The 25,504-nt window shown below is 41.0% G+C and overlaps 1 protein-coding gene and 1 pseudogene across 3 annotated transcripts in view; both read left to right on the top strand.

Annotated features, from left to right (window-relative positions):
- LOC110047379 (uncharacterized) overlaps nt 1–4,286 on the top strand; it is a 32,608-nt pseudogene extending 28,322 nt beyond the window's left edge. The window contains exon 4 of the transcript XR_016206413.1: nt 3,843–4,286. The product of XR_016206413.1 is annotated as an uncharacterized LOC110047379 (transcript). The remainder of the gene's footprint in view (nt 1–3,842) is intronic.
- LOC149114112 (uncharacterized) overlaps nt 1–19,817 on the top strand; it is a 39,934-nt gene extending 20,117 nt beyond the window's left edge. The window contains exon 3 of one of the 2 annotated variants that reach the window (XM_089286715.1): nt 18,998–19,817. In XM_089286715.1, the coding sequence (XP_089142841.1) occupies nt 18,998–19,348 (351 nt within the window). In that variant the 3' untranslated portion in view covers nt 19,349–19,817. Of the gene's footprint in view, nt 1–2,104; nt 2,541–18,997 lie in introns of those variants that run through there. The other variant, XM_089286714.1, reaches the window with a different exon arrangement.
- Nucleotides 19,818–25,504: the final 5,687 nt, after the last annotated feature.

A 25,504-nucleotide genomic window follows, 5' to 3' on the forward strand; every position in this document is an offset into this window, starting at 1 on the left:
TATTGCGAAGCAAACATACAATTACAATTAAATGAAATTGCATTGTGATGTTGTGAAAAAAGTAACTCCTTTCATCGCAACGCCCCGTCGACCGCCATATTGAATTATACACTGTTGCTACCAAATAATGTCACGTGAACGAAAATTTGCGCAGCGATTGGTTAATGGTTTGTTTTGGTCGAGGTTATCAAATCTGATAACGATCCCGGACTGCTTACATTTACTTGCAAATAATAATTCAATTCCAAAGTATGCTTTTTAAACTGAATATTTGCAAAGTACTGACAAGCACAACAAAAAAACCAGCAAAATAGCACAAAAACCATATTCCGGAAAGAGCAGCCAACATTAAGTTCACTTATAAATTAGTAAACTGGAAGACTGAATGATAGGCACGGTCAATTAGCAATGACAGAATTGCTCATGGTCCTGTGCCTTCACTGCATGTCCTCATATCACAACTCTGCTGAAGTTTAAGGTTCAATGTAACTTGTGTAAACTAAAGGGAGCTCCTTACTCAGAACAGTGCTATGGAGGTCATTTGAAATATCTATCAGTTTAAAATTTATTATTTACTGCAAGTCCTGTGGCCAACAACACAGTGATCATGTACCGATATTAACATTTCCTACATTGGCTGTTAAACATTTTGCCAGAAACAGCCTCCACAACACTTCCTCGTGTTGACTCGTAATGACTGTGACCAACTGAATTCAGAATAATCTAGCCTGTAGCTGTATCCTAGATCATCTATAGTGAGATGTTTTGACTGAGATAACTAAATTGTAACAACATTTTAAAATACAAGCAGATGCAGAAGGCCAAAAAAAAAAAAAAAAAAATAACAGAAGGAAGCAAAGCCGACATGGCAAGGAAATGAACGGTAGAATCCTTGCCCAGAGTGGATTCTTCGGTTCCTTTGACGCACCATGATCCGAAGAGATCTTGGATTAATCTGTTTATTAAAGAAACGCAAAATCCGTTTTCGGATTTAAGAATCCAATTTTAAATTTTCTTAAAGAAATGCACCCTAGGTTTGGTCGAATGTCAGATAATGATCTGCGAGTGAAGTTGAACTAGCGATGAATAGATTATAGCCTGCGGTAAATTAAACTGTGCTGGAAAAAGTATTTTCCAGGAAAGGCATTTGAATGGTTGGCGACACTTAGAACTCAATTAATTTAGATCGCAACACTTGTAACAAATATTTTTTGAGACAATAAAGTTTTGACCAGTTACCCTGCAAGACAGCGCGTCACCAAATGTTTTAAATTTTGTGTTTGTATTTGTTTTCATTGCTCGAATTTTACTGGTTGTGGACTCACGAGGCTCAAAGTGGCTGTGGAACCACGAGCCGCAGGCGAGTGCTTCCGCAGTAAACTTTGAACCGAAGAATCCACTCTGGGCAAGGATTCTACAGTTCCTTTCCTTGCCATGTCAGCTTTTCTTCCTTCTGTTTTTGTTTTTTTGTTTTTACCCAAAATAGGCGGGGGGCTGTCCCCTAGATACGCTAGATCGGCCCCTGAATTTACAAGCATTCTAGACACAATATATTGCAAACGTTAAGCGGGCAACGAAACAACACGAAGGCGTTTGTCCGTTTACCAGCATCATCAAAGACCAGACTGCCAAAGCAAGATCACTTGGAATCAAGTGTTTGTCCCTTCTAGACATAAACTTTGACGGTTTTTCTTCGGCAAAACTTTGTCAACAGCGGATATCACGCCTGCATGTTTTTATGAAAAAGATTTACAATTTTCCGGAGAAATCTGAGCTACCAAAGTTCATACTTCCGGTGAAAATTAGTTCGCCTATTTCTGCTGCGGTTTCCGGGGTGAAAATAAAACTTTGCAGAGGTCAGAGCAGGCTCACTTTCAGCAACTTTCTCGTCTCGCGGCTTCGCTGCTCGCGCTTGTGTTCCAACGTGAGCCTGCTCGTAGGCTAACATGCTCAAAGACTAACATCACACTTGACACTTTCTCCCACGGAGCCAACAACTGATGATCGGTGTTCAGTTAATCCCAGTTAATGATACAAATCAAGCCAAAATGTGATAAAATTTATTTATATGAGTTCTGACTTATTTTACTTTCGTTTGTTCCAGGACTGCTTGTTTAATAAGTTGCAGTCTGATACAGCGATCAAAGTCTCATTTCAGGGAATAATGAGAGTCCGGGGAACTTCTGAAAAGTGTAACCGTTGGTTCTTCAAGTTTAATGGTAACGAATGCAGTGGACCAATGACAATCGAAGCTGTTGTGTTCAACAGTTGGCCATCATCTGCTGGGAATCCCAATCTTCATCATCATCGATCATTTGAGGGATACTGTGAAAACATCCCACAGGGCACGGTTAGAGTGGAATTGTGGGTAGGATCTTGTCCTAGTGGCAGTACTTTGGGTGACGCTTACACTGGATGGTCATCAGTGTCTCGGATTATGATTAAGGAAGTGTCTAGGTCCCAGTCCTAATTAATCTCTTTTCAATATCGAGATTGTTGCTGCCTAAGCTCATGCTTATTAAAAGTTATTGCAGTCAGAACTGAAGTTTTTGTGCGTTTTTAGTGAAACTGTTTTAGCCGTACAAATGGGTAAAACTAAGGCCATAAATGTGATCAGAGTAGTATAAAAATTTTCTTAATTAGAAACTCAACAAAAATTCACGAAATGCATGTAATCTACTTTGCACATGCACTTTACTTATTAATGATGAGAAACTAATTTTATTACATAGTACTTGCATGTATATACAGGCAAAAACTAACGATAGATAAATCCGACGTTTCGGCGACATCTTGGCGCCATTGTCAAGGGAAACTAATTAAATATGCGATTTCAAGAGTAACTAAGAGTTCAGAGTTTCTAATTTGCATAAGTTAGACAAAGACTTTAGCGCGAACTGAGTCTGATTGTACATTTAAACACGGTCGTAATTAAGTAAGTCTGTTTTCTCTAACCTGAAATATCCCAAGCACCTTGTTGACTCCACTGTCAAAACCTTCCTAAATTTAAAGGTCGCTGACCAGCCCTCATTACGGTCCAGATCTACGACAGAAAACACTACTCGGGTTGTCATACCCTTTAAAGACCAGGAGTCTGCTAATATCGTGAAGACACAGTTGAAAGATCTCAGTGTGAAGCTGCAGACCAGTGTTCAACCGGTGTTTACGAGCCGCAAGATTGCCCAGGAGTTCCCGACAAGCGAACCTAAGCCTCAGCTCATTGATCAACAATGCGTTGTGTATAACTTCAAGTGTGACCAGTGCGATGCTGGTTATGTCGGTTACACCCGTGGCCATCTGTTCGTACGCGTTGATGGACATAGAAGCAAGACCTCGTCAGTACGCAATCACTATGATAATAGACACGCAGGCAGGATTCCGGATGACCTTCGCAATTGTTTTAGCGTGTTGAAAAAATGCCACAACAAGTTTGATTGTCTCATTAATGAGATGTTACTCATTAAACAATTACGACCGTGTTTAAATGTACAATCAGACTCAGTTCGCGCTAAAGTCTTTGTCTAACTTATGCAAATTAGAAACTCTGAACTCTTAGTTACTCTTGAAATCGCATATTTAATTAGTTTCCCTTGACAATGGCGCCAAGATGTCGCCGAAACGTCGGATTTATCTATCGTTAGTTTTTGCCTGTATATGTTTATCTAAATCATTGTTGATTAGAATTACTTGCATGTAACACCAGTCAAATGCTTTTTCCAAAAGCTCGGTGTGATGGCTACTCCACAGATTGTAGTGGCATTGCACTGATGACTAAACAGTGTTTTTTCTCAATGTTCCATGTTACCGTATAATTTCTCAAAAACAACTTTCCATATATTAAGTTAAGTTAAGCAAGTGATGCGAAAAATATTTCAAGGATAATCCACACGATAACCTTCATTTGGCGCGAAAATATGCTCGCATATCTGTCCTTGAACATTATCTATTCCTCAATGCTCACGGTTTTCCTCGAGCTACACTCTCGGAAAACTGTTCCCTTCTCAGAACAGATAATGTCCGCGGACAAATATCCTAGCATATTTCCGCGCAAAATGGAGGCTACTGTTTATTTAGAGCGGTTTTCAATCGAGTGTCGTAAAATCAAAACCAAAGCAATCAAGCTAGCCAATCACAAAGGACACAGACAATACAGTGATCCAATCAATCGAAATTATTACATCGACGCAAAGCGCGGGAAAACCTGTGCGAGTAAGTCACGTTTGCTTTAGACTGTTCACAGTCCCCTATTTTTCCGTGAGATCGTAGATGTCGATCGTTGAGTTCGATGGGCCGGCATCTTGGTCTCTTGATGCAAGAGAAACTGGGGAGAGTACAAAATGCCCGTGGGTAGTGGCGGTGGGGTTAATAGCGTGGGGGTGACGGGGCTGAAAAAATAGGGAGACTGTAACAGCTTCACTCTGTCTGGTGTTCGCTGCGTTAGTTGCTCCAGCAACGGCAACACCTGATTGGTCGAAGGGACAATAGAGTTCATCAGAGCGTAGCAGAGCGTTGACAACTTGAGTGACAGAAAGTGACATTCATCACTTCGCGGCTCAGGCCAAAATGGCATCGATTTCAAGAGAATTTTCTGGAGAATGTTTTGATTTCCATCGTCTGTCTGCTTCTTGTCTTGGAGGATTGGTGTTAAAGCGCGAGCAAAAGGAGGCCGTTTCTCGTTTATTCGAAGGAAAAGATGTCTTGGCGGTTCTTCCGACTGGTTTTGGCAAGAGTTTAATATATCAAAGTTTCGTTTTGGCGAAGGAAATGGCTGAAAGTTCTGTTGGTTGTTCTTATTTCCGACTGAAATTTCACAGTTAATGTCACAAAGACGGCACGCATCTAAATAATTAAATTCTCTGTGGGCTTTGCCCCTTTTTTTGGAGTCAGAGAAGAGTTCTTCCGTTCCGCATTCATTCGACTCAACCTAGTAAACCTTCAAAATGTTTCGAATTTCACAACACAGTAACATGTATTCAAATCATCAGCCCTGATTTGACAGGTTTTTTCTCAGGGGAGGAGACTATTAATTGATTTGATTAACGGAGGCGCCAAACTGGCGGCCGCGCCCCTTGAACACGAGACAGAGTGAAGCTGTTACAGTCTCCCTATTTTTTCCGCCAGCCGTGCCCTCCACCACCCCTACCCACGAACATTTTGTACTCTCTCCAGTTTCGCTCGTATCAAGAGATCAAGATGGCGGCCCGTCGAGCTCAACGATCGACATCTACGATCTCACGGAAATATAGGGGACTGTGAACAGTCTACGTTTGGGTTTGGTTTTACTTCTGATTGGAGGAAAAAATGGCGCGAGTTTTTTAAGCCGATCACGTAGCATGGTAGTGCAAAGCTAATTACTTTTCGACACTCAAGTAAAAACCGCTCCATGAAAGCTTTATGTAATTTAATTATAGCTTCTTCCATGGATGCATTCAGTTAGTTGGTCTGTAGAGCGAAAATACGGCAGAGCGACGAAAGGAGAGAGAGGCTTGGACCGCGCTTCTTCCCTATTCTTTCGGTTTCGCCCTAACTTACTGTAGCTAATTTAATTGTGACTCTCCCATTGATTTCTATTCGCAGTTAACTAAACAAAACTGACTTATTTTATGGGGAATCATTACGATTTTTTTCAGTTTCATTTTGTATGTTGTCATTTTAAAAATCAATTTCGTGTTGTAGCACTAACGAGGTAAATTTTAAAAGAAAATAAAGGTTAAAAGTTTACAAGGTGGTACTCGATGGCTTTAACGAGGTGATCGTGTAAACGAGGGTTTTGTTTGCGAGCGTGGCCATGTTCTTCGGTGGATTAAAACATCAGAGACAGCAACTGGAACTCAACTTTTATTCGTACACGACGAAAACTTCTACATCACAACATGGACTCGTGTAACAACTCATATGGTGCAATACATAGCCTCAACCTGGTGTTGAGCTTACAACTACTTCCGGTCTACATAAAACACTTCCGGTTTACATAAGTTGAGTTTGTATCTTAACACCCCCACTCAAACACAACTTAAGTTTACTACATCAATTTAACCCAATAATCTATCAAGTTTAGCTCTGGTTACAGGCTTGGTGAATTCATCTACAACATTATTGTCTGTTGGTATATAGGCCAACTCAAGAACTCCATTCTGGATTTCGAGTCTTACATAATGATATTTCCCATCAATGTGTTTTGATCTTTGGTGATGTATAGGATTATTAGCCAATGCGATTGCTCCCTGGTTGTCTACGCATATACAAACACACTTACAAGGGAGACACATTAGATCACTCGAAAGTTGTCTTAGCTTCTTGAGTAGCCGTGGCTAATGCCACATACACATGTAGGCAGTGCTACAATAGTTTGCTGTTTGCTTTTCCATGAGATCAGTGAACTTTCATTACATAACTTGAATGCATAACCACTAATACTGCGCCTATCATTAGACATAGCCCAGTCTGAATCACTGTATCCCACTAGTTTTGGTTGACTTGTCTTAACAAACTTCAAGCACCTGTTTGGAGTTCCCTTTAAATACCTTAGCACTTGCTTAGCCATCCCAAAATGTGATTTCTTTGGTTTTGACAAATGCAGGGATAAATATGTTACAACGTAACACAAATCAGGTCTAGTGCAAGTCATGAGATAGATTAAACTTCCAACAATTTCACGATACAAATTTGTGTTTTCGAGATCACTTTCATGGGTTTCACTGGCTTTGTTTGCACCTGGTTCACATGGGACTGCTTTTCGCTTGCAGTCTGACATTCTGAATTTTGACAAAATTTTCTCCACATACTGATTTTGGTTCATTTCAATACAATCACCTTTGCACTTGAATTGAATACCCAAAAACCAGGAAAGCATCCCTAGGTCTTTCATTTTGAATCTCACCATCAGGGACTCTTTTGCCTCTTTCAGTATATCCGTGTTGCTACCTGCAATAATAATGTCATCAACCCACACAATTGCAACAACATGACCACTTTCAGTAGTCTTGACATACACACATGGATCAGCTAGAGATTGCACAAAACCATCCTAAGCAAAATGCTCATGTAACATGTTGTTCCAGTTACGACCACTTTGCTTTAGACCATACAATGAATTTCTCAATTTACACACAAGTTTCTCCCCATTGGGACCTTTTCTCTCATGACCTTCGGGTTGTTCCATGTATAACTCACAGTCGATGGGAGCATTCAAATGGGCTGTTTTAACGTCCATCTGATGTACTATCATACCCTTTTGAACAGCTAACTGCATTAGTATGCGAACTGAGGTTACACGGGCAGTTGGTGAAAAAGTCTCGTAATAATCTACTCCGGGGACTTGGGAGTAACCCTTGGCAACAAAACGTGCCTTGTTCTTTTCTTCCCCATTTGGACCTGGTTTTATTGCATAGACCCACTTTCCCCCCACTGAGGTTCGACCTTCTGGTAGAGAGGTGAGCTCAAATGTTCATTCTCCCATAGTGCATTAAACTCTTCATCCATGGCATCCTTCCAGTTACTGGAATCTGGGGATGAGATTGCATCTTGGTATGACTGGGGAGCATTGGCTATTCTGTAGCAAACTATCACTAACAGTATTAACAGAGTCTTTCTTACGACATACGTCTGTGTTGTGCGTCTTCGACTTGCAGTGGCTGCGCCATCGGTGTCCTTTCTTCTTCTTGTCTTTGGAATGACATGCTGGCGACTTGTGTCCAGGTTGACCACAGGAATAACATGTTATGGAGCTGTCTGCCGGTGGGGTTTTCTGTTTACAGTTCATAACGCTGTCTCCATCAGTTTGTGGTGGAGTGCAGGATTTCTCCGTCTCCTCGTAACTCCTGAGTGCGGTCTTAAACTCGTGGAACTTCATCTTGTCGTCCTTCTCGTCGCGCTGCGAAACAATGGCTGAAAAACTTTTGTATTCCGCAGGAAGACCTTTTAGCACCATAGCTACCAAAAGACTATCACTGACTGGCTCTCCGGCGGATTTCAGCGATGCAGCTGCGGTCTCGGCGCGTAGAACATAATCTTTAATGGACTCATCGTGCCCCTTCTGTAGCGAGGTAAGTTCAGTGTACAGGGCAAGAACACGTGGCTTACTTTTGCCCATGTAATGATTCCTCAGTATTTGCAAAGCTTTCCTGCTATAGTCCCTGGCATCTCTCATAACTAAGGACAGGCTCCGATCATCTAAACACTGAATAAGTTGAGCAAAAGCGTCGATGTTCTTGCTTACATTGTCTTCTTCTGGCTCGTTCTCCGCCAGGATAACATCGTGGAGTTTGTGAAGTCTCATATATCCAAGGAACTTTATCTCCCACAGCTCATATTTGGCTTCATCACCATCGAACAACAGCCTTCGACTGGGCCCATAACCTGTTGCGAGCGTGGCCATGTTCTTCGGTGGATTAAAACATCAGAGACAGCAACTGGAACTCAACTTTTATTCGTACACGACGAAAACTTCTACATCACAACATGGACTCGTGTAACAACTCATATGGTGCAATACATAGCCTCAACCTGGTGTTGAGCTTACAACTACTTCCGGTCTACATAAAACACTTCCGGTTTACATAAGTTGAGTTTGTATCTTAACAGGTTTTAGATATGAAATTAACTGAGCTTTTGTTAGGGACCAATGTGTTGTTTGTGTAAGCGGGCGGTAATAATCAAAAGGCGAGATTAAGTGGCAGTCCCGCTAAAAGCGGTCCACTCGACTTCGGGACCAAAAATACTTTTCCTTCATTTTTTGTCAGTGAAAAGGGTTTGACACACATATATATAAAAAACCAACTTATTATTTTCCAATTCCTTATTTTTGCTTTGCTACGAGCCAAAATTGAATTTTGGCCGAACTGAGGTTGCCGACCGTGATCAAAAAGGTAAAATTCACCGATTTCGTGAAGCGTCCTACGTCGCTTAAAATGCAGCTCACGGAATTTCGTTTTCATACGAAATTTAAGGCACATTCATTACTTTGACTGACGAAATATGGAAACTTTTGGAAAAATTCTAAGCTTACCAGCGAGGCTGGAAGACACCCTACTCCGAGGCCTTTGATCACCTACTAAAATTTAGCCAAATCTGACGGGGAAAATCTCAAAAGTTGGGTCTAAATGAAGCCTAGAAAGCACATCACAGTAAATTTCATACCTTAATAAACCGTTCTATAAGTTCAAACCGGTGGGTATCTCCTTGGATTGCACGCGAGAACAGATTAAAATCTGCCACAGTCAGTGTGTTTACATAGCTATCGCTCGTGCCAAAGCTCAGTTGCATAACCCTAGCACCCGGTGAAAATACATCTTCTTCCGTTCAGGTTCGTTTGTTGACCTTTGAGTAGTGGTAAATAGCCTCCTTTAATACTTGTGTACACTCTAGATCCAGATTTGAGGTGAAGGTTGCGTTAAAGTTGATCAATTCTCAATACTTGCGAGACTCCAAAGGTAAATAATGGCGCCGGTCTCCGGCGTCCTGACCCTTCAATAAATTCTGCCGCAGAGGTAGCACTAGGAGAAGAAGAAAATCGTAAGTTTTCATTTACCGTTTAATGGCAACTGAATCCTGTACTACTGCCGAAACTACTGGGAGCTTGAGGGCTATATGCCCGAATTTGGAAAACAACACGCTTGAATGGAACTATGTTTTGCGATGAGGTAGCACTAGGAGAAGAAGAAAATCGTAAGTTTTCATTTACCGTTTAATGGCAACTGAATCCTGTACTACTGCCGAGACTACTGGGAGCTTGAGGGCTATATGCCCGAATTTGGAAAACAACAACAACGAACACTTGCCGGTTGCATCGCTGGGAAATGAACTTGAATAAACACGACACGCTTGAATGGAACTATGTGTTGCGATGAGTGATGGGCTTTACTTCTGTTTTATGCTTGATGCTTGTCTTTTAGTATCTTGCACAGCGCATGAAATAAACTTCGGGACCCGTTTATCGAGCCGTTTATACAACGAAAGCTGCACCAGCTTCGTCAAAATGTCACACGAGTTGTAACGTGACCAATTACTTGGGAGGGGGGTACTCCCTTATATGGGCTATATAGGTGTCTGTATGTCAGGCCCCAAAGGGTAGGGTTTTTCAGCCGTTTGGGTCATAAATAGGGTATCGATTTTGGCCGTTTTGGTTATAAATTGGGTATGGTTTTAGCACTGTAGTCTTGAATTGGGTATGTTTCTTAGCAGAAGCTACTTTTTCGTCATTATCAATAAGATCTTCAACAAAAGCCCCTCATAACGTATGTTTAGGGCAACTGTGTCAGCCGCAACGGTCATAAATAGGCTATCGAATTTTTGGTCAGGTCATAAATAGGGTAGCAAAAAACGCAGATTTTGGTCATAAAGAGGGTAAGAGGTTTGGGAAGTGGGCCGCACACCCCCACTCAACTTTTCTAGAATCGAAGTACCCCCCTGGGCCAATTACCAGGGGCCGAGGACAAATCCCCTACACCGCGCGCGCCGATCATTAGATTTGGCAAGATTTTGTCATTTCAATATTGACAATGAAAAAGCCATCCATTAATTTTTTGGACTAGTGCAATCTTTTCAGTATGACCGAACGACGACAATCATTGCACCTTTTCAATTTTTATCTACCTTTCCTCGGAAAATATAAGGAGTTGCTAATACATGAGGGCGGAGGAAGCAGACATGGACCTAAAATTCGGTTTTCCTTTCCCATTATCAGCCGTTCGTTTTTCATAGAAAACACAATGGAAGAAAATCAAAAGATGGGACCAAGAAACCTTCCAAGAAACGTCCATATCAAAGCGCGTGCTGATGTTGAGAGGCCGATTTCTCACTTTGTGTTTTTGGACCACTATCCTTCCCATTTTTTCTGACGACACCAGAATTATTGGCCATAAAAGTAGTTTGTCTTTGACTTCTCCGCCTCGCGAAACATATGGTTAAGTAGTGGGACATGCACTCTCACTGGTATGGGACTCAAGCGAGGGTGTGGACTTTGAACTTAATTGTCCTAAAATGCGATAGGCTTTTTATTAAAGGTGTTATATCGCATCCGGCATACATCAGTGTTAGATCCTCATGGTGTCTGTAAAAATCATAATAGCCGAGAAAAAATACATATTTGATAACATTTCTATATATATCATGTATCGCGAGCATTAACATATGTGAATTAAAAGTACAGTGGAACACCGTTAATACGGACACCAAGGGGACATGCCAAAATGTCCGTATTAACGGGGTGTCCGTATTAGCCGGGGTCCACGGAAAAAAGTCAGAGACACGTGTTTTATCGATACAAACACTAAGGCCGACACTTGTACGGCAACAAAACGTTTTGATTGTACTGTAAATTACAAATCATTAACTGTATCACTCTCGGTGAAATTTTGCCTTTGCAACCAGAGCCGGGAAATGGTGAGGACAAAAACGCAGTCGCCGTGCTAAAGGAAAGTCGAATTATCGGCCACATTACATATCACCTCGCAAACACCAAAAACCGCACTGGTATAGTCACCCATTTTATTTCAAAGCCTACTAATCGAGGATCAGTTGAAGTATGTGGAAAAGCAGTTAATCGGGGTGGAGGCCTTGGTATGGAAATACCGTGTGTTTATATTTTTGATGGTCCTAGGAAGCACGTGGATTTACTTGAACAATTAATAGACGTTGGCAACAACCCAGCAATACGAACGGAGGCCGATGCTGATAGTGGCAAGCATAAGACGTCAAAGAGGAAGAAGGCTACAAGCAAGGAGTGTAGCAAAAGACCAAGAAAGTGAAACTTTTGTGTAAGCGTATCAGGCAGAAAACTTTATATAAGGACTGCAGACTGGGTAATGCACCGGAAGAAAGAACTGGTCAAATGCGTCATGCTATTTTGCCACTGTTTCATTTAGTAATAAGATTGTATTAACCCGCCGAAATCTGTCATAATTTGACCAGGGTACAAAATCTCTAATTAGCACATAATCATGACAATGACAATAGACAATGCACAGATACAAACAGTGTCCGTAAAGCGGGGTTGACGATGTATAAGAGTTTGTCGCTCGGAACACAGAAAAGTGTCCGTTGTCCGTATTAACGGTTGTCCGTTATAAGCGGGTTAATTTTAGAAAAAATATATGAGCTTTTCGTCGGGGAAAACGAAACTGTCCGTAATATCGGGGTGTCCGTATTAAGCGGGTGTCCGTAGAGCGGGGTTCCACTGTATTGTTAATACAGACTTATATTCATAACCATCACTGAATAGGACCAAGCAGCAATTAAAGAAAAGATGCAATTGAACCCTTTCGCCCGTAGTTCAGCACACACCACTGGTCGTAAAGTTTTTTTTACAACAGAAAAGGCTTGGTGACAGTTACACTGTGACTTGTCGACGCTACACTGAGATCGACGAGCTACTAAAACTATTTATAATATTCTTTCACCATTTCCTTTAGCTTACAAGTTCATTAACGAAGACCTCCGCTCTCTGGCTTTGAGTGGAATTTCAAAATGATCTCACATGGCCTTGAGCATTGTGATATTGAATGCCATGGTCGGAGCTTATCGTTTAAAATCAAGGGCTCCTGCTCAGGGATGGAGGAGCATATTTTGAATTGGGGGGCGGGGGGAGGGGGGCGTTTACAAGCGAGCGCCATAGGCGCTTACTTGTATGGGGTCTGAAGATATTTGTAAAATTATTATTTCAAGTATTTTTTGCTTGAAATTGGGGTGGATAAAGCCCCCTCCCAGCTCCCCCGGCTCCGACGTCCCTGCTGCTGTTGAGAGAAGTTGATAATTATACCCCATTTATGACCAAAACGGCTGAAAAACCAGACCCTTTGGGACCGCCCATACCTACATAGCCCATATTAGGGAGTACTTCCCGGGCACCAACGCTTGAATCCCATACCAGTAAGAGTGCAGTCACATTACTGGTTCGTCAGTTTTTTACTGTTATGTGTTACCCTCTGTAAATAAAGTTGTTACTTACTTACTTACTATATGTTTCGCGAGGCGGAGAAATCAAAGACAAACTATTTTTATGGCCAATAATTCTGGTGTCGTCAGAAAAAATGGGAAGGGTAGTAGTCCTATAAACACAAAGTGAGAAATCGGCCTCTCAACATCTGCACGCGCTTCGATATGGACGTTTTTTTTGGAAGGTTTCTTGGTCCCATCTTTTGATTTTCTTCCATTGTGTTTTCTATGAAAAACGAACGGCTGATAACGGGAAAGGAAAAGTGAATTTTAGGCCCATGTCTGCTTCCTCCGCCCTCATGTATTAGCAACCCCTTATATTTTCCGAGGAAAGGTAGATAAAAATTGAAAAGGTGCAATGATTGTCGTCGTTCGGTCATACTGAAAAGATTGCACTAGTCCAAAAAATTAATGGATGGCTTTTTCATTGTCAATATTGAAATGACAAAATCTTGCCAAATCTAATGATCGGCGCGCGCGGTGTAGGGGATTTGCCCTCGGCCCCTGGTAATTGGTCCAGGGGGGTACTTCGATTCTAGAAAAGTTGAGTGGGGGTGTGCGGCCCACTTCCCAAACCCTTTACCCTCTTTATGACCAAAATCTGCGTTTTTTTGCTACCCTATTTATGACCTGACCAAAAATTCGATAGCCTATTTATGACCGTTGCGGCTGACACAGTTGCCCTAAACATACGTTGTGAAGGGCTTTTGTTGAAGGTCTTATTGATAATGATGAAAAAGTAGCTTCTGCTAAGAAACATACCCAATTCAAGACTACAGTGCTAAAACCACACCCAATTTATAACCAAAACGGCCAAAATCGATACCCTATTTATGACCCAAACGGCTGAAAAACCCTACCCTTTGGGGCTTCACATACAGATACCTATATAGCCCATATAAGGGAGTACCCCCCTCCCAAGTAATTGGTCACGTTACGACTTGTGTGACATTTTGACGAAGCTGGTGCAGCTTTCGTTGTATAAACGGCTCGATAAACGGGTCCCGAAGTTTATTTTATGCGCTGTGCAAGATACTAAAAGACAAGCATCAAGCATAAAACAGAAGTAAAGCCCATCACTCATCGCAACACATAGTTCCATTCAAACGTGTCGTGTTTATTCAGGTTCATTTCCCAGCGATGCAACCGGCAAATGTTCGTTGTTGTTGTTTTCCAAATTCGGGCATATAGCCCTCAAGCTCCCAGTAGTCTCGGCAGTAGTACAGGATTCAGTTGCCATTAAACGGTAAATGAAAACTTACGATTTTCTTCTTCTCCTAGTGCTACCTCTGCGGCAGAATTTATTGAAGGGTCAGGACGACGGCTACGGTTAATTTCTGCAGACCGGCGCCATCATTTACCTTTGAAGTCTCGCAAGTATTGAGAATTGATCAACTTTAACGCAACCTTCACCTCAAAACTGGATCTAGAGTGTACACAAGTATTAAAGGAAGCTATTTGCCACTACTCAGAAGGTCAACAAACGAACCTGAACGGAAGAAGATGTATTTTCATCGGGTGCTAGGGTTATGCAACTGAGCTTTGGCACGAGCGATAGCTATGTAAACACACTGACTGTGGCAGATTTTAATCTGTTCTCGCATGCAATCCAAGGAGATACCCACCGGTTTGAACTTATAGAACGGTTTATTAAGGTATGAAATTTACTGTGATGTGCTTTCTAGGCTTCATTTAGACCCAACTTTTGAGATTTTCCCCGTCAAATTTGGCTAAATTTTAGTAGGTGATCAAAGGCCTCGGAGTAGGGTGTCTTCCAGCCTCGCTGGTAAGCTTAGAATTTTTCCAAAAGTTTCCATATTTCGTCAGTCAAAGAAATGAATGTGCCTTAAATTTCGTATGAAAACGAAATTCCGTGAGCTGCATTTTAAGCGACGTAGGACGCTTCACAAAATCAGTAAATTTTACCTTTTTGATCACGGTCGGCAACCTCAGTTCGGCCAAAATTCAATTTTGGCTCGTAGCAAAGCAAAAATAAGGAATTGGAAAATAATAAGTTGGTTTTTTATATATATATGTGTCAAACCCTTTTCACTGACAAAAAATGAAGGAAAAGTATTTTTGGTCCCGAAGTCGAGTGGACCGCTTTTAGCGGGACTGCCACTTAAATTTTGAAATAAAAATGAGGGGTCCCCATGTTCGTTTAGGAGCAACAGAACCTTGTTTATACCCAATAAATCCTTATACTAGCACCATGATTGAAGTCACGATTGCTTGCTAAATTCACGTTTCCGACGATTTCTTTTTGTTCTACACTGAGAATTGGTCCATATTTATTTTACACAGAGAAATTTGTTAGTCAATTCAAAACAACAGAAAAAAATGATCGGTCACCATACTCGTTTGCGAAAAAATGACGATTTACTTCTATGGAGAGGTCCAGCCGTACAGAAAAAGCCGCCATTTTTTAATGCGCGCGCGCTAATCACGCGTGAAATTCTGCGCAGTAGGGATGCGCAATGCAATACTGGGGAATGACCTTAAACGCTTCTAGGTGATATGCTTCTGTTGAGAGAGAATCATGCTATTATTAATCGAAGTATTTTTTCAGCTGGTTTCATATCATGGTGACGAAACTGATATTACATCTTTAAGATAATGAGAAGTGGAATTGTGAGTTGCGCATTGGAGTACTGAGCATCCATTCTCATTTATTCTTTTATCTTTACTTAGCAAGACAAGTGTGACATAAGAGTCTTTGTTACGTCCACATACTACGTAAGGGCAGGAGCCATAATCGGGGACGGAGACCGGAAGCGCGCGCCATTTCTAGTATTGGGGCTGTCCCTATGATATGGGACAATTTTTCTATTTTTAGAACAAGTTGCGCCATCGCCTGCGGCACACGCGCGTGTATGCTGCGAGGATTTTTGTGGACGTAGCGCGGGGAAATGGCGTCCGAAATTCCCGAAATGTTTGATTCTTTTGGCCCACAACTCAATACGGTTGCGTTTTCTCTAGGCCGATTAACTAGCTGAACATTCTTTCTAGGTGTTTGTTTACAGACCAACATTTGCTAGTTGAACGTGACATCTGTTTTCACTGGAAATTTAACCAAGAATTTAACCCGCTGACTCAGAAGATTCAAATTACAAAACCGCGCAACTTTCAAAAATGGCTGAGAGAGGAAGCGCTTTTTCTCTTGTGTTGATTCTAGCTATATTTATGCGCAGGAAATCGAGAAGGCATTTTTTTTTTCCCAGAGGATGCGGTTAATGTCCCCAGAAATGAAGAAGATGCGACGAAGTGTTGTGATGCAGGAACTTGTTCTGCACGTCGAGCGCCGTGTCTTAGCCAAGGAACTGGAGAATCTAGCGGGACCGTAGGAATGGTAAACCGAAATAATTGAGAAGGACTGTTGAACTCGTCTGCCGCTTAAAGTTCTGTTTCGCAAAATGAACCGCGATACGAGCGTCTGGTATATACTATTGCCAAATTCTTTGCAGGCGTCTGTCACTACGCACAATGTGATTGGCTGCGGCATTTACCGGGACAAGTTATACCATCTCGCGAGGTAGTATAACTTGGCTTGAATTTCCGGTCACATTGGCGAGATAATCGCTTCTTGTTTCTGGTGAAAACAGCGTGCATTTTTAATTCGCTAAACTCAAGACGAACTGTTTTCACTGCATTTCCGGACTTTTCCGACTTTATCTAGCCAAAATTGTCCTAGTGAAAACACAACCTATGTTCATGTCTGTTGGAATTTTACCTCAGTATTTTCGTCGTAACCTGCTCCAGTTTGAGTGAACATAATTAACTTAAGAGTGAAGTAAGACAGTGTCGAATTTAGTTATGTCCCGCTTTATATCAGTGACCAAGTTGTGTTCCGCTGCTTCTTCCGCTGCTTCCACATTACACCAAGCTCTAAGTTTCACATATGTTGAAGATTAACAGCTTTTCCATAACCCAGCGAAAAAACCAGTTGGATATATTTGGATATAGCACCGTTTCAGGACTTCAAAGTTTCCCTCCCTTGCGACGATTTCACCAGAGTCTATCTCGACCGAAAAGTAAAAAGAAAAAAAAAAATAGTTGCAAGTTTGAGATTCGCCTGAATTGTAAGCAACGCTTGATGATTTATCAAGGCCCAATAAGTGACAATAAGGTTTATGTCTATAGATGCTGCTCAGTTTTGTTTGTGTAAAAGTCCAATAAATTGTTTGTTGTCGATGAATAAGAGCGCCCGCCAATTCGTGTTTTGTACAGTCAGTAAAAGATGACAAATTCGACTTCCGCACTTCCTTGTGAAAACGTACATCGAACTCATATAATATCTCTAGTTTTTAAATATGTTTAAGGTTGATAAATGTTTGAGAACAAATTAAAAGCTTAGTTGAAAATATGTGAATACAGCAGAAATAATCAGCAAAGTTACGATGACGCTTTCTTTAATCAACTCGAATAACGATTTCGATTTCGTTGGTTGAGTTATCAAAACTCCTTGTCTATTTTATTTTCGCAGTGTAAAATTTTACTATGTTAAAGAAATACACATGATGTTAGTAGCTTTTGGCGATGGTCAAAATTGTTGAAGCATCTCAGCACAAAAGACAACGAAAGAAATCGTTGTACGCGTCAGACTTTCCTTTCCAAAACGTTTGCAAACTCGCCAAACAAACAGAAGCAATAAGCCTATCAAAAACAGGGTTTGGTTATGATTAAGCATTGTTTGGGAAACTCACAAAGTAACTCGATACCAGGGTAAAGAGTTTTCTGGCATAACTTTGCTTTACAGAACAAACGCAAAAACTTACTCGTACAACTAGCGCGAGCAGATATTATTCATTCGCAGCGCGAAATTGAAGTCTTGTTTTCGACCCCGAAAAACTCACCTTTTCCATTGGCTCGGAGCATAAAACTACATATAAGAGCCTGGTTCTTATTCCCTGCCTTATTCCCTGCCATCGCTGTGAAAAATCTGCAAGAGAATCTCGCAACTCTCACCATTTGATCACGCAACATGACAACGTCCACGCGGGAGCCCCTGACATGTGCGTGGATCCGCGCGGATATATGATGTCAGGATGGCGCAATTTGTTCTAAAAATAGAAAAATTGCCCCATATCATAGGTGCGCACGGATCCCAAGACTTACGGTCTCCGTCTCCGATTATGGCTCCTGGTAAGGAAGAATCGTCGAAAACTCAGAAACTTCATGCTATCATACTAGACACACAATTCCAATTCAGAATTAAGTGGAAGCCCAGGTTTTCTACAATAGTAAACCAAAAACATGAGAATCAGTGAAAAATAGAAACGATAAGCCAAAAGTAACACGCACAAAACCCTTACCGACTGTTTCGTTCTAAACAGGTAAACAATACGTCGTGATGATAAAACATCTACGTGTACTTCTTTAGTTCAACTATTTGGTGTTTAAGTTTGGCGACTCAAAAATTCAACCAAGAGTAAGCTTTATAACAAGTGACCAAGGTCGCCGGATGCGGTTCCGCAATGGGTGCGCAACAATATTACCACCTTCAGAAGCTTATAGAGTGTGAGTCTATTGATCACTGTCAAGATCGTCTGACTGGTATCTGGTCATAGATCATTGATTTAACTCTTTTTGGGGGCTCAGAACTCAAATATTATTTTCTGTGTAAATTCAACTGGTAAAGTTCTTCATTATTAAATTTTGTCGGCCCCATATGCATCTATTGTTGAGTTGGGCGGGGACTGAGTACTAGGTATTATTAGACAGTGCTTGGCGTGTTTTTGTTTGGAAGGATGGAGAAGGAGATTTGATAGTTTGAGGGAACGCAATCTACACCTAGTGAAAAATATAACACCATAAAGATATAGTGACGGTGGTCTTGCTGTTGACATTTTAGTCCAAACGTCTTTTAAGAGGCCAGTACTGCCAAAAACTCACCCAGATTGTCTCACTCCTCTAGATTTAAGGGTAGCTCCTTACACCACACTACCGCGCAGCCAACAACATATGATCGGTGTTCAGATATGATCCCAGCTAATGATACAAATACAACCAGTGTGATATAATTTATTGTTATGAGGACTGACTTGATTTCCTTTGTTTGTTCCAGGACTGCTCGTTTAATAAGTTGCAGTCTGATACAGCAATTAAAGTCTCATTCCAGGGAAATATGAGAGTCCAGGGCACTTCTAGGTGTAACCGGTGGTTCTTCAAGTTTAATGGTAACGAATGCAATGGACCAATGACAATCGAAGCTGTTGTGTACAATGGTTGGCCATCATCTGCTGGGAATCCCAATCTGCTTCATCATCGATCATTTGAGGGATACTGTGAAAACATCCCACAGGGCACGGTTAGAGTGGAATTATGGGTAGGATCTTGTCCTAGTGGCAATACTTTGGGTGACGCTTACACTGGATGGGAATCAGTGTCCCCTTATAATGATCGAGGAAGTGTCTAGGCCCCAGTCCTAATTAATCAGCCCTCATTATCGAGATTATCGCTTAGCTTATGGTTATTAAAAGTTATTGTAGTGAGAACTGACATTTTTGTGTTTTTTTTTAGTGGAACTGTTTCAGCCGTACGAATGGGTAAAAATAAGGCCATAAATGTGATCAGTGTAGCATAAAAATTTTCTAAAAATAGAAAATCAGCAAGTCAAATGTATGTTCCAACAACTCGGTGTGATGGCCACTCTAGTTGCAGTTGCATTGCACTGATGACTAAACAGTTTTTTTTATCAATGTTTCATGTTATCGTATCAGTAGTTACTTAAAAACAAATTTCCATATGGTTAATTTTTCCGCTATTGATAGGACTAGGATGTGTAATAAGAAAAGAAATGATAAAATAGGTATTGCGTAGAATTTATCTGTAACACTTTGTAACTTACTATACTGTGTCTAAATAAAAATAGCATTAAAAAACAATACTGCGTTTGAAACTTAACTTAATCGTATTACAGTGCGACTACTTGAATTGGTCCAGCTTGAAGAAAACTAACCAATCAAAACGCAAACTGAGAATAATGGATTAGTAGCTTCTCGTGACGGCAGGTAGCGGTCTGTTTGTTATATACAAAGAGATTCAGTCCTAGACAGCGAATTATCATAAAATTTAGCTAGGGACTTGGGGAGGGAGGGAGTGGCGATTTGGTTTTCAATAAAGTGTAGTGTTTTAAAACTGAACCCCCAAAATATTTCCAGATAAAAACCAATCCTCCCGTCTCAATTAGGTCCGCAATGCCTACTTGAATTGCTATAAGTGAGAAGGCAATCACTGGAAAGGTAAAGGGGTTACTTTGAGACTGGAGACATTGTGGTCTTGGTGAAAAACTGGTTGCCCCTTGGTCCCTTCCTGGAAGGAAAACCAAACCAGAGAGACGGGCTTGTGAGAAGAGTCACGCTAAAAACCAAGTTCGTGGTCCTGGAACGTTCCATCGACAAGATTGTCCTTCTGGAGGCTCCTAGACTCCACGAGAGCAGCTAAACATTGTTGATCTTAATGTCCTCAATAGACTGCGACAAGTCGCTCTTTTGCTCAGAAATCCGTGGGAAAGAACGCGAGAAGAAGGCAAAACGAGTGGCGTGCGGCGAAGCAGCGAGCCGCGAGTAGCGCGGGAGCATATCACGGATATCGCATATCACGCTCGCACACTCACGACCCACCGCTCGCTTGTGTTGCGATCTTCTTTGCGTTCTTCCACACAGATTTTCGAGCAAAAGGGAGACCGTAGGAACCTCAGTGAACAATCACAAGCACGGATTTTTTTTTAAGGTTACTGTAGACCTTCAAGAGCCTATTTTGTCCAAAATTACTTTTTTACACCAAATTCAAGACTTTTTATACTTTATCTGAATTTTCCAAAAAAAATTATTTGAAAAACTTTATAAAACGCGAACGAGTTATCCACAAAAACGTAAATTCTTAAAACGAGTCAATGAGCCGCAAACTATGATAAGTCAATTAAAATGTGTCAACCTTTGAGTTGAGCAGTAACAATTTTCGCGGCAACTGATCTCATCCGCGGAGTCGTATTTCGCTTCTTTTGTTTACGTCTTGCAATTTCTCGCAGAGAAATCTTCGCTTTTGTTGATTGTTTTCGTCTCTTAAGATAGACTAGGCGCTTCGCACTCCACATTTAAGCGCAAGCGCAAATCGCAGGCGAATGTTTCGTCGATGCCCTGCTCTAGCTTCTTCTGGTACAAAAGTTGATTGCCGCGGAATTACCGACGAATTTAATCGCTGATATCTGACAAGGCAGTTTCTCCAAATGCTCCTTTCCCCTTCTTTATAGAGTGTTTTTCCATATTCTACTAAAACAAACAGGCCGATAAACTGCGCGTTTAGTTTTTTTCGTAAATGTGTAAATATCTGCACTCGACTCGGCTCGCCGGATAGGCCTGTTCAAGGCTATTCCGCTAGCATTCTTCTTTTTTCCCTTTTCCTTGCTTACCATTTATCTGCTGATTCGGTTTAGATGCTACATGTTTCACGGCAGACGATGTAAGATATGAAGATATACTGTAAATGTAAACATTGCATATTCATTCCCGGGAAGCCTTACTGTAGCCTGCTGGGAAGTTTAAAGCTGCGTTTCATTGGTTGGCGGCATGGCAAACCGTGAATTTCTTTTGAGGCCGAAAACTTAGGTTTATTTTTGCGTGAATTACCTCTATTCAAATGAATTAATAGGGTATGTAGATTTATCGGATTTCAACGAAACTTGGCCAAAATGTTCGTCAGATATTAGCGCATCAAAGAGTGTGAGGCTTTTGCGAAAATCAAAATATTTTTCCTGTGACGTCCCATTGAGTAACAGCAGTTAGAAAATTTTCTGTTGTCCAACTTTAGAAGAGATTTTCTAAGCAAGCAATAGAAATATCGAAAAAGCCTCACACTCTTTGTTAGCCCATCAACTCCTGATTGATAATGTCCAGTCAATTTAGATGTCCGGGGTAACACAAAGGCTGGTAATTCAGTTTAGCACGGCAAGTACGGTCATTTTTGCGATTTTAGGTTTGCGCGTGCCTATTAAAACAAAAATAGCAAAATATTTGTTATTTTCGGATTCTACAGTTTATTAGCTTTACATTGATATATAGTTTGCCGTGGTTTTCTTTAATGCAGCGCGTAAAGAAAGCATTTTCCGGAAGGCACCCCTGAAGGTCTACAGTAACCTTAACTGAGTTCATCATTTCACCGGAAGAAGTAATGGGCTCCTAGTGTGAGGTAAGCCATTTTTTTCCTTAGCGATGCGCGCTCATTTAGACTGGAACCGACTTACATCGTGGGAAAAGCAGTGTAAAAATAGAGCGATCTGTAAAAATACCGTTACATAGGCTTAGTGTGGGAGTTGCATGCTCCTAGTGATGGGCTCCTGGTTACGTGTTCCACCGAAAATCGTGTAGCCTTTGTAGCAAGGGTTTCTGTGAAAACGATTCGGGTACGAGGAGGCGCGCGGAGAACATTATGAGGAGTGGTGTAATGTTCTGACTAAACTAGTTTCCTGAGTTGTATGGTTGAATAAGTGAGAACAATAAACTTCCGGTTTGCATTTTGGAGAATTTCCAGTGGCGAATAGAACAGCATTTTCTGGAATTTCAGGAAAAGAAGACAACCTTGCGAGGTATACCGAAATTTTCGGAAATTTTTCACTAGGAATTTCAAGAATTTTCGGTTGAATAGAAAGCGCCCCTAGTTTACCCGAATGAACCGACCATTGAAAAGAAAGATGATCTGCTAATTGACAGACCTTTCTTTAGACGTTCTGTGCTTGCGTAGAGGTATATTGGGAATGCCTTCTTTCGACCATTGCTTGCGAGTATCTGGACTTTCACAGTGCGTGTCGCAAAAGGTGATTTTGCATTGATTATTTTAGTCTCCCAAGTTATAATAATTGTGACCCCCTAAAAATTGATCTGAAAGCGAGTCAGTTATCATCCTTGTCATTACAAATATTTAAAGCTAAACGTCGAAGCAAAAGTAATGACGAGGAAGCAACGCGCAAATATCTCTTCATTATTCTTGTTTTTTAACCATGCAAGACGGAGACCTGGCCTACCCATGTACGCATCATCGTAAACGTTTATTACAGTACGTAAAGCTATGGATCATTATACGAAGTGAAAAACATGTTGTTCACTTACCTCTGAAAACTCAGAGAAACTCGGGTTTCTGAGGCCAGTTTTGTATTTCCCCTGGTAAAATGACCCCCTCCAGCTAATATAAAGCAAAAGGCGATGTATAAAATAAATTAGCATCATTATCATTAATGTTCTCAACGGCTGCATTTACCAAGAAGGCGAATAATGTGTCTCGGATGCATAATGCGTCGAACATTATAAGTGGGTTTAGGTAAATATGGAACGCATTAAACTCCTGTGTTTTTTCACAGACAAAGTTCTTGCCAGAGAGACTGTTGGTCGCTTATTTACAGATTGAGCAGATTCTCAGTTCAGGGAAATGTGTAGTATTTGTCTTGTATTTAACTCGAACAACTATACATCTGAGACGCTAAAAGCGTCCGTTTCGTAAAATTGTTAAGTTCGTCTGACGTTTAATGCGTCGGATTTCCCGTATTTACTAGATGGATAATACGTGTGAGACGTATTATTCGTGTTCCTAGGTAAATACGGCCAATACGCCTAATAATTTTTTAAAATTTGGTTTAATGGCTGTAGCCAACGCACCAGCAATAATTTAGGTCGTAAAGAAATTTAATACAATTGCGAACAACTCGAACTCTTAACGTAATTGCACATGAAGTGGTTTCTAGGATAAAGGTAACAAGCATAATACATTAAGAAGGAACAACTAATTACAACAATGGAAATAACACAGGAAATACGAGACAAACGAAGAAAGAGGACATTACCCGACCATTTGGGAATAAGGCGATCGAAATAGTGTGAAGAACGTAACGTTGTTATAGCTTGTGACCTCGAGCGAAATACTTTGCGATTTACATAACCCGCGCGAAGGTAGAACTATTTATGCATAGCTGCGCGGACTGGGACTAGGCGGGGGATTGGTTTCTACAGTGGCATTTTTCACGTGTTCCGTCGAAAATCGTATGGTCTTCGTAGCAATGGTCTCCTTGAAAACGATAGGGGAACGAGGCGAAGAAGAAACTTTGCGGGGAGTTTGGTAGGGGGCGAAAGCGCTCTCTTCCTCCGGTCTCTAAATAACCTATTCTTTTACCCAGGTCCTCTCACTATAAGATTCTACGCGTCACCTTCGTCCTAAGAAAGCAAGCCACTGCTCCGCCTGCTAAAACTCAGACAAAACTAAACACTAAACCCTTACACAGGCAAGTCCTTTATTTGAGTTAAACGGGTCGTGTCGTTGGATAGCATGTTCGTGTTTTAGTAAATTTTAGAATGCGTGTGTTCAACGATAGCTGCCACCTTTAACCTCCTCATTCTATTTTCATCTCAACGTACGTGTTTTGGTATTTTTCCAGTTTTGTTGTTGCTTGAGATAACAGCCCTAAAAAAGAACATCTGGCAATGCTTTTACTCTACGCCAGCGGAACATTTACTAAATTAATTGATTTGTTCATTAAATTCGTGAAAAAGAATCCGTTCTTTACATTTCAATGCTGGAATGTATATCTTATGTATGTTCACAAACAAACATAAATATTAGGGTTGAAACATCCATAGTGAATTAATTCGTTACGGTAATATCAAAGCGGTCCGTTGCTAGTTATCTTTCAACAAAGTTCTTTTTACTGCTGAAAACATTGCAAAGTTTTTGTGTATTTCTCAGTTCTGTACCTTTTCTTTGAAATTCAGTTTAATACACAAAACGTGGAAGTACTGTTTGAAAGCTACTGGAAGAAATCATTGACTTCTGACAGAGGAGAAATTTTAACCGTAGTGAACAATTCAATCTCACCTGGTTTCTTTGAACTGACATTGTATCCCAGGACATCTTTTTTAAATTAATTCTTATGACCCCTACTTAATATACTGTCTGTTTGACGTTTTGGCTGGTCTCCAACTCTCTCCGAGTCTTCTTAATCCTGTCCATCATATCAACCAAGCTGGAAATTTAAGGAAATGGTTTAAATGTTCGGCTGAATAGTGATACTCTTTTATCAAACAGAGTTGTTTAGCACAAAAAGCCACTGCATAAAAATTCCTGATTCTCAATATCATTTTACACACCCCCCATTTGAAGTACCCCATTCATGCCCAAATAAAGATCTACTACCCGCTTAAAACAATGGTAAAATGATGCAACCTCGTTATGTAGAACAAACGGTAAAATCTAAACTTCTCTTCTTTTACTGAAACTCTAGAATTACGGAATACTCATAGTCCCTCCGAAAGAAGGAGACAGGAGGTAACTCCGCATGCGTGTTGGCAGCAAATGTTAGCTAAAGACTAAGCCTGCCGGCGGTTATGTTATAAGAGGTCTCCTTATGTCTTACCTTGATTAAAATCTCTTTACTGGGTTATAACCTCTGTTTAGAAAAATAGCGTCTTATCTACGCTGACTGGCATTAGAAGAAGCGTCTTAAAGGCTGAGCACATGCCATCACGAAACCAGTTACGAAACGAGCTCATACCACACAGACGTGAAGTTCTACTGTTATAAAGTGTTGATC

This window comes from Orbicella faveolata, unplaced genomic scaffold (genome assembly GCF_042242905.1).
Source record: "Orbicella faveolata isolate gen_17 unplaced genomic scaffold, um_ofav_v1 contig_14, whole genome shotgun sequence".
Lineage (NCBI taxonomy): Eukaryota > Metazoa > Cnidaria > Anthozoa > Scleractinia > Merulinidae > Orbicella > Orbicella faveolata.